Here is a 15,817-nt window from a genome sequence, read left to right as displayed (position 1 = left end):
TTCTGGTGGTCCTCTGCCGCAATTAAAATCAAGAATAGTCTGTACTCGCTGGAACTTAAGTTTCCAGAAGCGATACAGTACTAAGATGTGAAGAGTGTGGTCAACATGTTTCTCGCTTAAGGTACATTGACTGCGATTCTTCAGGACCTAATATATCAAGACTACTATCTACAGAAACATGACCTAAAAAGTGTCAGTTTACAAACGCACAAGTTGTACTACCTGTTTAACACCTGCTCTTGCCTAAATTGGGAGACAAAAGAGACTGTTACCGTAGGTAAATGGCAATGTGCAATCCCTATAGTGACCGTGAGCACACAGTGACATGGTGACATACTAGTGAAAGGTGTGACTAGTATGTGTCTAAAAACCAGAGTGGTAAATCCAATGATGGATCTCTTAAATTCATTAAAAACAATAGATTGCAGCAGCATTCATACCTAGCAGGCTATCCAAATGGCTAGGAGCAAATTACTCACCTATTAGTTAGAGTAAATAGGTGTCAACAGTGCCCAGCAGGTCTGACATCAGGGGAGAAGCCATTGTAAATAAGGCTGGGGAGAGGTATAGGGTTATTAGGATATCAGAGTGTCTCCAAGGTTGCGTCACATGTGGTGATATATATGGCATTGATTGTGAATAGCAGGCAGCTAACTAGGCTACCAATCATGAAAACAACGTCCACGGTCTAGGGGAGAAAATAAACGTAACTCTACTCTGTGGGCATCGATGTATTTGACAACCTCCTTGCATATTATAACTGTGTTGTGGCTTAGGAGGGAGTCAATATGGTACCAGTTGTAATAAGCAAACTGTTTGGAATCGACAGAATCAAGCGCAATGTGGGGTCTATTAAACACCAAGACCAACCAGCTGGATAGGACTAAACATAGGTCGGTATTGTGCCCATAATTATGTACATTTGGTGCCCATTGCTATAAACATATTTAAAGGTGAAGGCAAAATCGACACTGAATTGGACATGAAGATAGGTCAACTGTGTATGTATTGTGACCATTGTTATATTCATACTTGAAGCTGAAGGCAGAATTGGTACGTAAGTTGTAGTTGAAAGAATGTTCTGCCCGCATCTAATCAGAAACACGTAGTCTGGCACATAGTCTGATCGTGTCCTGTAGCGGACTGTGTATATCCTTAAAGAATGAGTGTCAGGTCCGCCCTTCAATATGTATACGCATCCACTAAAATCACCGTGAACCCTCGTGGCAATCGAGCAGAATTACACAGCCTGTTCGGGACCTGCAGCGGACTATGTATGTCCTATAAGAGTGGATGTCGGGTCGGCACTACAATATGCATAAGCTTCCACTAAGATCACCGTGAACCCCGTGGCAAATACCCATCAACACATGATCGGTTCGTTACACGGGAGTCGGGTGGGTACTTCAATGTGTATACGCATACGCTGCAATTACAGTGAACCCCGTGGTGGAAACACAGAGACACATAGTCTGTTTATAGTTTGATGACTCAGGTCTCCACAACCCCTCCAATTTCACTCCACATAGTGGGATGGTTCCCAATGAGATATAAACATATGAGCAGGCTGTGCTCAAGGACATCGGAGCCATGAGACCTAACAAGAGACATCTAAATATCTCTAATGTTGAGATGCAGATGCTGGATTCCTTAGCGAATGACCAATCCATAACAATTAAACAGGCTGACAAAAGCGGGGCAACTGTCCTCATGAATACCACTGATTATTACACTGAGTGTCTCAGACAATTAGGGGACAGGCGATACTACACCCCATCCCTTCCAACCCTACTGAGCGACTGAAAAGAACCATCACTGGTATAGTTGAGTCTGCTGAATGTCAGGAGTGGATTAGTAAAAAAGGAGGCGGAATTCCTGATCAAAAAAGAACCAAGGGTTCCCTACTTTTATATCCTCCCCAAAATCCACAAAGAGACCACCCCTGTACCAGGACGCCCCATAGTATCGGGCCTTGATTCTGTACTTGAACCTCCGTCACAGTTTTGTGATCACTTCCTACAGCCATTGGTTAAACGGATCTCTTCCTATGTCCAGGACACCACTGATGTCCTACGCCTCCTGGACAGTCTAGAGGATGGCATCCAGGTGGATTTACTCATCACCCTCGATGTGGAGGCCCTCTACACCAACATCCCCCAGAGGGCCACACTAGGGGTGATAGAGAGGATCCTCAGCGCCGAGGAATGGTTCTTCCCCATACCACCCTCGTTCATTATGGAGTGCGCCACCCAAGCCCTCACAGATAATTATTTTGAGTTTAAAGGGCAACACTATCACCAGACCCAGTGTACCTCCATGGGAAGCACGTTTGCTCCTTCGGTGGCTTGTTTGTACATGGCTGATTTTGAGGAAAGATACATCAATGGTCCAGTGAATCCCTACCACCTTAACATCAAATTGTGGAAGAGATTCATCGATGATATCCTGGCCCTCTGGGCAGGGACCGCAGACTCATACAAAGAATTCTTCAATTGGCTTAATACGTTGAATGACTATCTCAACTTCACCATGACGGCCTCTGCCACCAACATCGCCTTTTTGGACTTAACCATTAGGCTAGTGGGAGGGAAAACCGATACTACAATGTATCGTAAACCCACTGACCGGAATAGTTTGCTCCACTTCACTAGCCACCACCCAAAGGCGCTGAGGTTGAATCTTCCTTTTGGGCAATTCCTGAGGGTCAGGCGAAATTGCTCCAACCTGACAGACTACAAGACAGAATCCACCATACTATCCCGAAATTTGACGGATAGGGGTTTCCCCACCAGGGAGATTTACAAGGCATGTAAACGTGCACAAAACAACCATAGGGGAGCCCTCCTCGAATACAATACCCCCAGCACGCAGGACACAGACCTAAAAACCTGTGTCACCACCTTTTCGCCAGCTTCTAATGAAATTAAGAAGATTATCAAACGGCACTGGTAGATCCTAAACACAGGTACTTTAACCCTTGAAATACCGAGATTTGCCTTTAAGAGGTCAAGGAATATTAAAGACATCTTGGTTCATACTAGACCTAAAAAAGTGGATACAATCAAACAAACCACCCTGTGGCTCTTGCAGTGCGTGCCCTTTCACGTCCATACACAAGACAATCATCTTGACTGAGACCTTTACGTGGGAACTACGGGGGCACACCAATTGCAAAACTCCATATTGCATATATCTGCTGAGATGCCCATGTGGACTACAATATGTGGGCATGACCTCCCGCCCCATAAAAACCCGCATCTCTGAACACAGAAGCAGCTTCCGTTGCAAGAAAACAAATACCAAAATGTGCAGACACTATGTGGAACAGAACCACACGGCTGACTCACTTTCTTGGCTAATTCTAGAAGCCACCTCAGATAAATCTTAACACAATTTATTCCTGAAGGAACAGAGGTGGATACACCGATTGGCCACCGACAGCCGAGGGACATTCCATAGAGTGCTCTTTGAAAACACCACACTGGTGCGATTTCCACTCTGTTAGCCACCCCTTCAAAGTACTGACCATTGCCAACCAAGTATCGCGAGGGTGATATTAGGGAGATAGCGTGGATAGGTGATGTATTACAATAACCTTCCTCCACCTACCGCCCTTTTGACAGTCAGCTCCTTTTCACTACACAGTGTACTAACCTTTTATACAGTGTAGGTTGTCTGTGTTTTCTCCACTCCCCCCCCCCCTCTTTATGGCGGGTACCGATGTGAATAAGTCAGCCACAAGGTTTAGCCATTTTGCAATGACAATCAACGCTCCTCTTTTCCACGACTTGATACTTAAGGGTCTTTATGGATGACTCTTTTACAACCAATCACCACGCACTAATCCACTCTAGGGTCACTGACTCCATTTTGATATGACAACCCGGACAGCAACCGGTGTCAATTACTTTATGTACAGCTTGAAGGTGAGCTTAGCAGTATTCGCTCCACCACTTCAGATCCCCCTTTTACCATAAATGCAAATTGCTTCCGGTTTGACACATACCTGTATCTCTTGATATAGGTATACCTATTGAGTGTGCAATATTGGTGGTCCCCCTCCAATGTTACCCTGCACAGCCATCAATAGAGAGAGGAAGCTTGTGTTTATCAATTGTAATGACCAATCACAACAATATGTTGCCACAATGTTGCTTCCCGTGATATTCACGACGGGGGATGGTTCCACATCTCTATAGCCGTTGTATGCAGTGTTATGGATACTTCCTACACTCCATCATGGCTGCCCGATTTGCCTTGATAGTCACATAACCTACCTACTCAAGACGTTTCCGGGTCTGTATCCAAGCAACGCCGTTCACGTTATTTATTCCAAGATGCCGCATCGGCTCTCCACTATCCGGGCCCGGCAGCGAAGGGTAGGCGCAATCAACGCTGACACAGGCGATATGAAGTAAGTCCCAAATGCAGGCTAAACTCATTCCGACGGCTGGCTCTCCCGACCACGGGGTTCGCAGTGATGTCGGTGGATGCGCAGCTGGCTATAAACAGACTATGTGTCTCTGTGTTTCCACCACGGGGTTCACTGTAATTGCAGCGTATGCGTATACACATTGAAGTATCCACCCGCCTCCCATGTAACGAACCGATCATGTGTTGATGGGTATTTGCCACGGGGTTCACGGTGATCTTAGTGGAAGCTTATGCATATTGTAGTGCCGACCCGACTTCCACTCTTATAGGACATACATAGTCCGCTGCAGGTCCCGAATAGGCTGTGTAATTCTGCTCGATTGCCACGAGGGTTCACGGTGATTTTAGTGGATGCGTATACATATTGAAGGGCGGACCCGACACTCATTCTTTAAGGATATACACAGTCCGCTACAGGCCACGATCAGACTATGTGCCAGACTACGTGTTTCTGATTAGATGCGGGCAGATCATTCTGTCAACTACAACTTACGTACCAATTCTGCCTTCAGCTTCAAGTATGTATATAACAATGGTCACAATACATACATAGTTGGACTATCTTCATGTCCAATTCAGTGTCGATTTTGCCTTCACCTTTAAATATGTTTATAGCAATGGGCACCAAATGTACATAATTATGGGCACAATACCGACCTATGTTTAGTCCTATCCAGCTGGTTGGTCTTGGTGTTTAATAGACCCCACATTGCGCTTGATTCTGTCGATTCCAAACAGTTTGCTTATTACAACTGGTACCATATTGACTCCCTCCTAAGCCACAACACAGTTATAATACTCAAGGAGGTTGTCAAATACATCGATGCCCACAGAGTAGAGTTAAGTTTATTTTCTCCCCTAGACCGTGGACGTTGTTTTCATGATTGGTAGCCTAGTTAGCTGCCTGCTATTCACAATCAATGCCATATATATCACCACATGTGACGCAACCTTGGAGACACTCTGATACCCTAATAACCCTATACCTCTCCCCAGCCTTATTTACAATGGCTTCTCCCCTGATGTCAGACCTGCTGGGCACAGTTGACACCTATTTACTGTAACTAATAGGCGAGTAATTTGCTCCTAGCCATTTGGATAGCCTGCTAGGTATGAATGCTGCTGCAATCTATTGTTTTTAAGAGATCCATCATTGGATTTACCACTCTGGTTTTTAGACACATACTAGTCACACCTTTCACTAGTATGTCACCATGTCACTGTGTGCTCACGGTCACTATAGGGATTGCACATTGCCATTTACCTACGGTAACAGTCTCTTTTGTCTCCCAATTTAGGCAAGAGCAGGTGTTAAACAGGTAGTACAACTTGTGCGTTTGTAAACTGACACTTTTTAGGTCATGTTTCTGTAGATAGTAGTCTTGATATATTAGGTCCTGAAGAATCGCAGTCAATGTACCTTAAGCGAGAAACATGTTGACCACACTCTTCACATCTTAGTACTGTATCGCTTCTGGAAACTTAAGTTCCAGCGAGTACAGACTATTCTTGATTTTAATTGCGGCAGAGGACCACCAGAATAAAATTGCTTTCCGGTACCTTGTGCCTCATTTTATCCTCACCCACACCATCTACTCTATTCTGGCCCCTCACCCACACTTCACCCATAGGCAGTTGGGTAAAAGATCTCCGATAAAGAGCCCCTCTTTGAGGTGTGCCCATTGGGAATTGCACCACCTGCCCAACGAGGAGCATTGCCTATGATGAAGCATGACACTCGCAAGGGTGTGTGAGGCCATTATATCCAACACAATGGATACCCAGGGTTAGCTCTCCATTGAGTACTACCCCTCTCACCTTAGTGACCGTTCTTTTCTTCCTTTAGGAACAGCCCAGCCTCCTTCTTGTTGTCCTTTAGAGACTGTCCCATCTTTTTCATCCCACTTAGAATACTGGTCTTACTAAAATATCTTCAAAGGCTGAGAATAAAGAGGAGTGTCATGAGTAAATTGGACTGCAAACAAAAGTGAATTAAGGTGCAGTTTCCTCTTACCGTTTTTCTCCACTCGAGTAAGGGGTTTGACACCTGAAAAAACATCAGCGAGTTCTGTCATCCTCTCTGAGCATTCTCTTTTATAACTTTCCCACTTGGTTTGTTTTTCTGATAACATCTGCTTGAACATCTATATAAGAGAGACACATAAATATACATTTAAATATATATGCCATATAGTTAATATACTTAGGTATAAGTGAGTTATCAATCCACCAAGGCCAAGTAGAAGAGAAAACAATACGTTTCTCCATACCTGCTTGCTACATTCATCCTAGCCCTGCACAGAAAGCAATTAAGATGCAGACCACACCCAGAGGTTTTTAGCATGGCACCATGTTGTGTATGAATGTTTTACTATTGAAGTGTGATGCAGTCATTCTTAAGTCCCTAAATAGCCTGCTGACAATTTATAACTCCTGAAAATGTTCTGAGTATCTGACAAAAGACATTTATGTTTTGCTTTTCCCAAGGCCCTGGAAATGTATATTGCTCCTCTGGTACTGCAAATTTCGGGGCTTTAGACAATTTAGCACTACAGGAGCACAGTTCCCGACCTTGGTCTTGCTCATAATCCTCCCTTTGCACTTACCCATTGTCCACCCTGTTCCACCTTGTTGCATTGTGGGAGGGTCGCCCTTCCCTTTTGAAACCTCTCCTCCCCTCCCTCGCAGGACATCGATCCCGAGCATTCAGGCAAAGGCTGAAAGGTTGACGGCATCTTCTTGCAGCATCCTCGTTGCCTAGTCCTGGAAGAGGGGCTTGGGCCACAACCCCCTATCCCATCATCTAGACCACAGGTTCTTATCTCTCATCTCATCCCCTTCCTCTCCCTTTTCTGTGAACTAATACCCTACCCCTAAATAGGTCCTTGGGATCATCATTTTTCCATCACCCTCATTACTTAGAGTTGGCTCTACTTCATACCTAAAGTCCTAATTGCATTTCTGATTGATATATTACTTTTAAAAGTAATCTACCAGGAACCTAAACCTGCCTGGCAAGAATTGAAGCTTCTTAACTATTACCACATGTACAATTGGACAAACTGCTTTGATCATCTAAGGCTCAATTAACAAAATGCAATCATCTTTGGAAAACTAGAGAACAGGGTTTCCAGGGTTCGAAAAAAGATTTAGTTGGATGTCTAGCTTATATGTTTGAAAGGACAGGGCCTGGACTGTAGCTGCTAATGACTTATTTAATGTGAGCATTAAGTCTGAATTCAGAAGTAGCTGTTGAGCATAATTGGGAGAATTGATTGACATGACAGACTAATTAACAAGGGTGAGGCAGAATTAGTTCCTGAGAATGGAGAATCCAGACTCTGACTTTCAAGAATACAAAAACCACTGGTTACTTTCAGCCAAACAATGGGGGGCAAGATTAACTAGTGTATAGGTTTGGAATTCTTGACTGGTTATGCATGAACTACAGAAGTTGTTACAAACAGACCTTATTAGACTGAAAACTAGAAACAAAGTATCAGAAGTAGGAAATAAGTATCCGCCAATAAATGGGAATGTTCTGGTTTCTTTTTAAAGGATGAGGAAATCTTTTTTTTACTTACACAAAGCCTGAGCTTTCCTCCACAAAATAGACCTAGATGATTGACTTGTCACCTGTATTCCAGAGCATGCTTTCCTTTGTCTAAAAGATGGTTTATGGCCTACCTGCCAGAATCTTTTTTTAAAAGACTAAAAAGACAAGGGTTTCCTGCCTTCCTGCTCAAATGCAATGCAGTTAGCAGGCACTACGTGTGCAGCCACTACATTGCCACTGTTCCAGTGACCAGAAGACACTTGAATGCCGATAGTCTAAGAGTGTAAGAGCAACAGGAGGGGACCCATAAACCAAGTTGGGATGGGTGTATAATGCAAATAGGAACAGTTCCCAACAGGTATTGTTTAAAAGACAATTTTCACAATGTATGCACTTCGCATTACAAAAAATAACCAACAAGGAGTCACTAGAATTTTTTGAAAAAGGTTTTATTCACCAATTATAAAAAGAGAGTTTTTTTCTTTCACATGGCAATACAGTTGAACAGCACTGTACAGAGGGAATCATGTGACAACCCAGTGGCACTTGGTGAGTGGTGATATATACAGTAGGTGACTGTGAAGGTGTAAGTGCTAAAGTGAACAGCGTGATCGGCGCATAGTGACAAATAATAAAACAATGATGGCTCCAAACAAGATCAAGTTGTAGTCACTTAGAACATGATTAAAGGAATTTAACAGGAGCACAAAACTTCATATGCGTCTTATGATTATGCTGTAAGGTCGACGGCGTTTCGATCCCCGTGAGTTGGGATCTTCATCAGGACAGGGTTGTCGATATAGCCAGTGCTGTAAGGGGAGAGAGAAGGGCAATTGAGAGGGGGGAACTTGGGGGGGCGGTAGTAGGGAGGGGGTAAGGAGTGACTAGGGCGTGCACCGCTGGTGGGGTATGGGCAGAGGACTGTGCTGGTGTGGCGCGAATTGGGGCTAACAGCAGGCAGTAGGAGACTAGGGAGGAATAATAATAAATTGAAATTTAAAAATTAAGTGACTAGTGACATGACAGGAGTACGGTGATGGTGTTGCTAACGCGTGACTAGGTGGCGATCACCATACGCCACCTAGTCACGCGTTAGCAACACCATAACCGTACTCCTGTCATGTCACTAGTCACTTAATTTTTAAATTTCAATTTATTATTATTCCTCCCTAGTCTCCTACTGCCTGCTGTTAGCCCCAATTCGCGCCACACCAGCACAGTCCTCTGCCCATACCCCACCAGCGGTGCACGCCCTAGTCACTCCTTACCCCCTCCCTACTACCGCCCCCCCAAGTTCCCCCCTCTCAATTGCCCTTCTCTCTCCCCTTACAGCACTGGCTATATCGACAACCCTGTCCTGATGAAGATCCCAACTCACGGGGATCGAAACGCCGTCGACCTTACAGCATAATCATAAGACGCATATGAAGTTTTGTGCTCCTGTTAAATTCCTTTAATCATGTTCTAAGTGACTACAACTTCATCTTGTTTGGAGCCATCATTGTTTTATTATTTGTCACTATGCGCCGATCACGCTGTTCACTTTAGCACTTACACCTTCACAGTCACCTACTGTATATATCACCACTCACCAAGTGCCACTGGGTTGTCACATGATTCCCTCTGTACAGTGCTGTTCAACTGTATTGCCATGTGAAAAAAAAAACCTCTTTTTATAATTGGTGAATAAAACCTTTTTCAAAAAATTCTAGTGACTCCTTGATAGTCTAAGAGTAGCACACCTCCTGTGACCCATCATCTCATTTTTTTACAACTCTAACTAGCAAGAGGGCTGAACTTTAATGAGTGGATAAGCAAAGTCCTTAGACTATGTGGCAGCAGTAAGAAATTTACCAGTTCAAAATGTGATGTGCAAAGTACGACCAAATTCTGTTCCAATGTTCTCCTACAATGGACTTTCATTGTTATAGTGAGACCATCAGCTACAGAATTATGAGGAAAACGAATATTTAACTAAAGTTACACAGAGGCTTGAAACACTCAAGTGCCTATCCTAGAATATCAATCCGGACTATGATTTCTGGTAAATGTATGAATTGATCAGCAGGTGGTCTCCCTGCAATGTTTGTAAAAGGATGCCGTTCTTCATGTGGAAATGGTGCAAAAATGCAGCGGCAAGACTGACCCAAGACATCTCCTAACATCAGTCAGTCTCCAGGAGATTATTTGAACTTCACTGGGTACCAGTGAAAAAGAGTATTATGTTTAAAGTACTGTTAATTGTTCACAAAGGCCGGAAGAATCAAAACCATGTTTCAATGGTATATCCCAATCAGAAATCTTCGCCCGGCAGACCATAATTTGGTTGTGGTCCCCAGATTTCGTAAAACAAAATGGGGAGGCAGAACCTTTTCGTTGTGGCAGCTAAGGTTTGGAACTCTCTTCCTCGTCATCTTTCCTGCCGGAAGATGCATACTCCTTTCAGGAAGGCCTTAAAAACATACCTCTTTACCCCCTAAGGAGGTTAGAATTAACTGCGTAATTTAGAGCCAGCTAATTGTCGAGTTGCATATCAGGACTAATAACGCCTTGATGCCTTGGGGCATTTTTGTGCTCTTCTAAATCCCGCTCATCATCATCATCAGCTATTGGCCTTCCTACATGTGCTCGTTATTCTTTTAATAGCATGAAACAAACTTCCAATCTATAGCCTGCTCAGCTATTTCCTTGTGTTTCCTTGGCTTAATGCATAACACAAACAAAAGGAAGAACAGCAGAAAAAACAAGTTGTTGTTTGTTAAGATATCAACAAAATGATGATTCAAATAGCGTCTTGTAGTAAAGGGCTTGAGATACGGGTCCAACAATAGTAGATGCCTAAAACCAGCAAAAAGTAATAAAGTTGGGGCATTCACATCAGTTCAGCAATGAACATCCAGAGTGCAGCATTGAACAAGCAGAATGCATGCAGCATTTTGTCAACAGTCCTTGATCTTTGTATTCATTTGCCTGCACACTTTCTCTTGCTCATCCACAACAGACTAGTTCACTATACGTCACCACATAAATCATTTTCAATATCTCTAAAATGTAAATTTGCGCCCTTTGTATATAGGTTTTCTGTAAAGAAAATAGGGCATATAGAAAAAAATGTTGTAGTTTGGGGCCTACTGAAAAACACTATAACTGTGTTAGTCAACATAAAGTTTTTTTTGTACATTGATTGCATTATCTGTTCTTAGCATCTGCCCGCCCATGATTTAATATTTCTTTAGGGTAGAGTTCAAACGTGCACACACAAAGGAGATACATCAGTTATAAGCTACTCTCCACTGAAGACTCTTGCATATAAAATGGTTCACCAGAGTCACATGAAATTTACAGCGGGAGCTTTGATTCCACGTCAGAGACAATTACATCTGCAAGGCTAATCCATGAGGTAATTTGAATGACTGGAACTCAGCGATTTTAACCCAGCTGTTTTCTCTTCAACAGTAGAAGTCAAAAAGTAAATTGCTACCATGGATTTCATGAAGCAAATCGTCCTTAAAGGAAAACTTAATCATGACTGTATTATGAAAGCTAATATGCGATATAACCATCAGGAAATTAATATTAGCCATTGCTGCTCCTACACACAGAGAATTGTATTTGCCATCACATTATAGTCTTATCCCTTACAATCCCAGTTTTCAAAAGCATACCTTTTCAATCAATAGGCCACAAATAAAACACTATATTTCTAATAACCAAAATGACACATTCAGGCTCAGAGTGTGCCGAGGCAAAAATAATCTGCAATTCAAGGCACAGAAACTCATCTCAAACACAAATATATGTAAGGTTACCTCCTTTAGTGCAAACTCAAACTGGGCCGTGTCCAGCAAAATTTGAAAAAGGATCTTTGGGCTGGTTTTGGAATCCATCAAAATCTGGTCTTTTACCTGTCGCAGGCGCTTGTTATTAGGATCATAAGCTAGAAGGAAGCGACAACAAAAGTCCTGAAAATACAGACAAGTGGAGCATATTGTGTACTTAAAAAACATTATTCTCTCAAACAGAAAAAAAGCCTGACTGTAATTTCACTAGTGTCACAAGCATTAGTCTATGTATCGTTGATATAAATGCACAATCAAACCGTTAGAGAGTAAAAGATTTACCTCCTGCATCATTAAGAGGCAAGCGCTTCTCCGAAATTTGTTTTGGTGTGTGAGGAGGATGGGGAGGAAATTAAGGGAAGGGTGTAGACCGATTGAATGATCTGTAATAGCAATTGTATGGCGTAATGGATCTTCAGCCAGGGACGAAATGTTGTAACCGGCTACCCACCAGACTTAGATGAGCAGCTGAGGACAAATGCTGCCCAGTGTGGCGTCTGCCAGTGTCAGATCGGCGGACCCAAACAAACTGAACTGTGTGCTGTACCGCTGGTTTCGAAGGCTGACAATGCCTATAGGCTAGCCCCCACTGCAAAAGCTGATTTTACTTTTGAGTTTGAACGAGTAATACGGCATGGAGGTGGAACTATCGGCAGAGAGGAAGACAACATGTAAACAGTGTTCTGCCTTAATATTTATTCCCTTGAAGATGTGATGATATGTCCTGAAACGTGTTGGGATATGGATGCAAAACACTGTTTTTAACTGAATACTGAGCAATCACGTATCACATATTAGTCATTTACAAGGATGAACTGTTGAAAATGTGATAACACAACAAATTAATAAACCTGACTTCTGCAAGGAGTAGCTCGTGAGCTAGTGGGAGCTCTCCTGCGTGCAGCCCAGCCTACTAAATTAGAAGCTTTTGCTTGGTTGAATTAATACATTTATACCACACTTCAAAGGTGTGTATTCAAGATGAAAATTTGTATATTGTTTGGAGAAAAATAGTTGAATTTCCACTTTCCAATTTCCATTTCCAATTGCCTAATCAAGTATTCAAGTGGTTATCAATAAACATATGTTATTCCAATGCCAAGATTCCCTTTATGGTGAGTGTGTGCTTTTAAAAATGTACATTTTTTTATGTTATATTTAAAGCTCATATTTGAGTGATAAATTATGCAGCATTGGGGAGATGTATAATTACTTTGGAGCACTGTGACTATGGTTGTTCTGTATTACCCAGGTAGAGGCATTACAAATGTATGATGACTTGTTTACCTTACTGCTGCCAGCCCTTCCTGATGCAGTGGGGTGATCACTGATGATAATCGTGAATGGGGATTCCAATAGAGTAATCTTGTCTGATGTAGTCACTATTACATCATTAATAATAATAGTAGCTCTGTATCAGTTTCACTGAACATAAGTAGCTCTTATTACAGAAAAGGTTGCAGACCCCTGGATTAAATACTTCAAAACGTCCATTACAGTGCGATCCGGCGTATGGGGACTAGTGTCTACCATATGATATTGTTCAAATGCGTTATAATGTCTTGGCAGTTCAAAAGTCTGTAAGAAGCACAGAGAAGAAAAAAAAGACAAACAAAAGTTGCAGGAAACTTACAAAGGTAAATTTAAGAGCAAGGATCGGAGCATGACCCCATCAAAGCGCAAGTGCAGGTGTCAATAAATGGTATCATGGGCTCACTCAACGACGGCCCGAGTTAGAGAATTTCTGTTAAGACATTTGTTTTTGTTTCTCTGGAGGGCAATTGCAGATCTAGCACTTCCACTGCCTTCCTGACTACCTTTCCATAGGATGCTATTTCTTCTGTTGGTGCCCATGTGGAGAGTTTAGCTCTGTTTCATGGGAGGGGATGGCCCACTGGCATTTGGTAAAGTTTGTAAATCAAGTATAGCGCATCATCAGTATAGTGGGGATGGGTGAGGAAGAAGTAACTCATCACTCTCCTCTTCCTCATCATCATTATCATCATTAATGTACTACATTAGAAACCCTTGCGCGTTTCTAATATAGGATCAGAGGCACAGCCACAGCCAAAAGGAGAAGGGAGCCTCTAATGAAAGTTGCACTGTAGAAGAGATACCTGATCAAAGACAGGCTGCATAACAAACCGGTTGCACTTTGGTGATCTTGGAGCACAATATCTGTCAAGTTCAGGCCGACATTGTTTCAGGGTCCGACATCCGACGCTCACTACCCAGGAGCTTTGGATACCACACTCTCTGTGCCCATTTCCGGGCCGCAAGAATGGCTTGAGTCTGGTCAGTCGTGACCTTTTTCAGAGAGGAGAGGTATCGGGGGAGAAGCATACAGAAGTCCAGTGTCTCACACAACCAGGATTCTTCACAGAAATAGGCCAGATTGTTTATGCTTTAGGGAGCTTGGTCACAAGTCACATCAAACTAATGACGTCTCTCTCCTGCATGGTTTCCCCATACAATTTCCTACAGGGTTTCAGTACGTGGGAGCCACTGACTCCAATTTCAAGAGTAGGCAAATGGTCCTGCTACTGAATCTGTGGTGTTCCTTCTACTGCTGTAACTACATCACTAGGACAAAGAAGGGATTTATTAAATGTGAGGTCATCAGCAAAACCTACGTGCATGAGGGGCAAAGCATTTTGGGCACTGAACTCACTAAAACTGACAAAAATCTCATAAGGCAGATAAATGAAATGCTGAAGTCATGTGAAATTTAGAAAACTGGTACGATTAAGGTACGAGGTAAGATAGCTTAATATGATTAGTGATTTCTTTTGTACATGTGGAATGATTTACTGGATACTAGTCCAAATCCCGCCTAGACTAATTCAGCTTTTAACTATTCCACGGTTGAGACTATTTTAAGAGCGTATGCAGTAGTATATAAAAAACAACCTAAAAACGTTACCTAATAAACTGTTTACTATTCAAATGGGTAATAGTAACACCTGTAACTTACAGTGCAACTACATCAGTACGAAGTGCTACCCAAACAAACAACGTATTATCATTTCCCCTGTGATAGTTAGTTCATTGTAAGAACTGATTAAGAGTTTGAAACACAGGGTCAACAAACTTTGTAGCTTTGTAAATAATCGAAAAATTTGAAAATACTTATGGCAATAAAAAAAAAACGCTCTTGATGCAAGTCCCCTTTTGTGGCTTACCACCAATACATGAGTAAAGCCCACCTTTCTTATCAGTTGGATGAACAGCAATGGACTGGACGGCTAAATGCTACTTGAAATAGTTACCTGTCTCTGCTGTGTGGAGCATCAACCAACGGATGGCAACATTGCAATCTCTCAGACAATTCAACAGCTTTGGAATGTTATCCAGTACAAACTCCTCCCTCAGGAAGCCCTCCTTCAGAAACTGCTGCACTTGAGGGTGCATGCGCTCCATGATAGCTGCATATCGACTGGCCTTTACAAACAAAAGTGCTTGAATTAGAGTCTACATGTACAATTGGAGGGCAACATTTCTGCTAGGTTCTTAATAATCAGCATATCGGTATAGGAGTCAACAAGGAGTTTTCACCAGCCAGGTTTATGACTGTGCAGACAGGTTTTATGTTTTAAGAGGACTAAAATAAAGTACTTGTATGTTAAGGTTCCCTAATGTGATGTAACAGATTTCACTTCAGGATATCTGCACTCCTCTGTTAGAAACAGGAACTGCAGGTTTGATTACCTTTAGGATGTAAGACCAATATTCTGTGGTTATTTGCCCGCCGTAAGATGTGAAGGGAGCCTCAGGCACACATAGCAGCAGCCATTCAAAACGAGGGAAAGCAGAAAATGCTTCAGGCAAGAAACATGCTAACTGTGCTGTTATTACGCACCAAAGAAACAAAGCATTGGAGTAAATAACTGCAGCAGAGATAATGCTGGATATTCAAAACTGTTCAAAACAACATTTTCAAAGTTAGTTAGGGTAGGATTGTGGGCATTTCTGCACAGGGGCACTCAGC

At 42.6% G+C, this 15,817-nt stretch overlaps 1 protein-coding gene across 2 annotated transcripts in view; it reads right to left on the bottom strand.

Annotated features, from left to right (window-relative positions):
- WASHC5 (WASH complex subunit 5) overlaps positions 1-15,817 on the bottom strand; it is a 415,933-nt gene that overhangs the window by 335,782 nt on the left and 64,334 nt on the right. For both annotated transcript variants that reach the window (XM_078686781.1, XM_078686782.1), the window contains 3 exons: positions 15,099-15,270; positions 11,800-11,927; positions 6,449-6,578 (listed from right to left, as the gene is read on the bottom strand). In XM_078686781.1, the coding sequence (XP_078542907.1) occupies positions 6,449-6,578; positions 11,800-11,927; positions 15,099-15,270 (430 nt within the window). The remainder of the gene's footprint in view (positions 1-6,448; positions 6,579-11,799; positions 11,928-15,098; positions 15,271-15,817) is intronic.

This window comes from Lissotriton helveticus, chromosome 4_1 (genome assembly GCF_964261635.1).
Source record: "Lissotriton helveticus chromosome 4_1, aLisHel1.1, whole genome shotgun sequence".
Taxonomy (NCBI): Eukaryota; Metazoa; Chordata; class Amphibia; order Caudata; family Salamandridae; genus Lissotriton; species Lissotriton helveticus.
The sequence above is the reverse complement of the archived record's forward strand: the minus strand, read 5'-3'. Positions and strand labels throughout refer to the sequence as shown.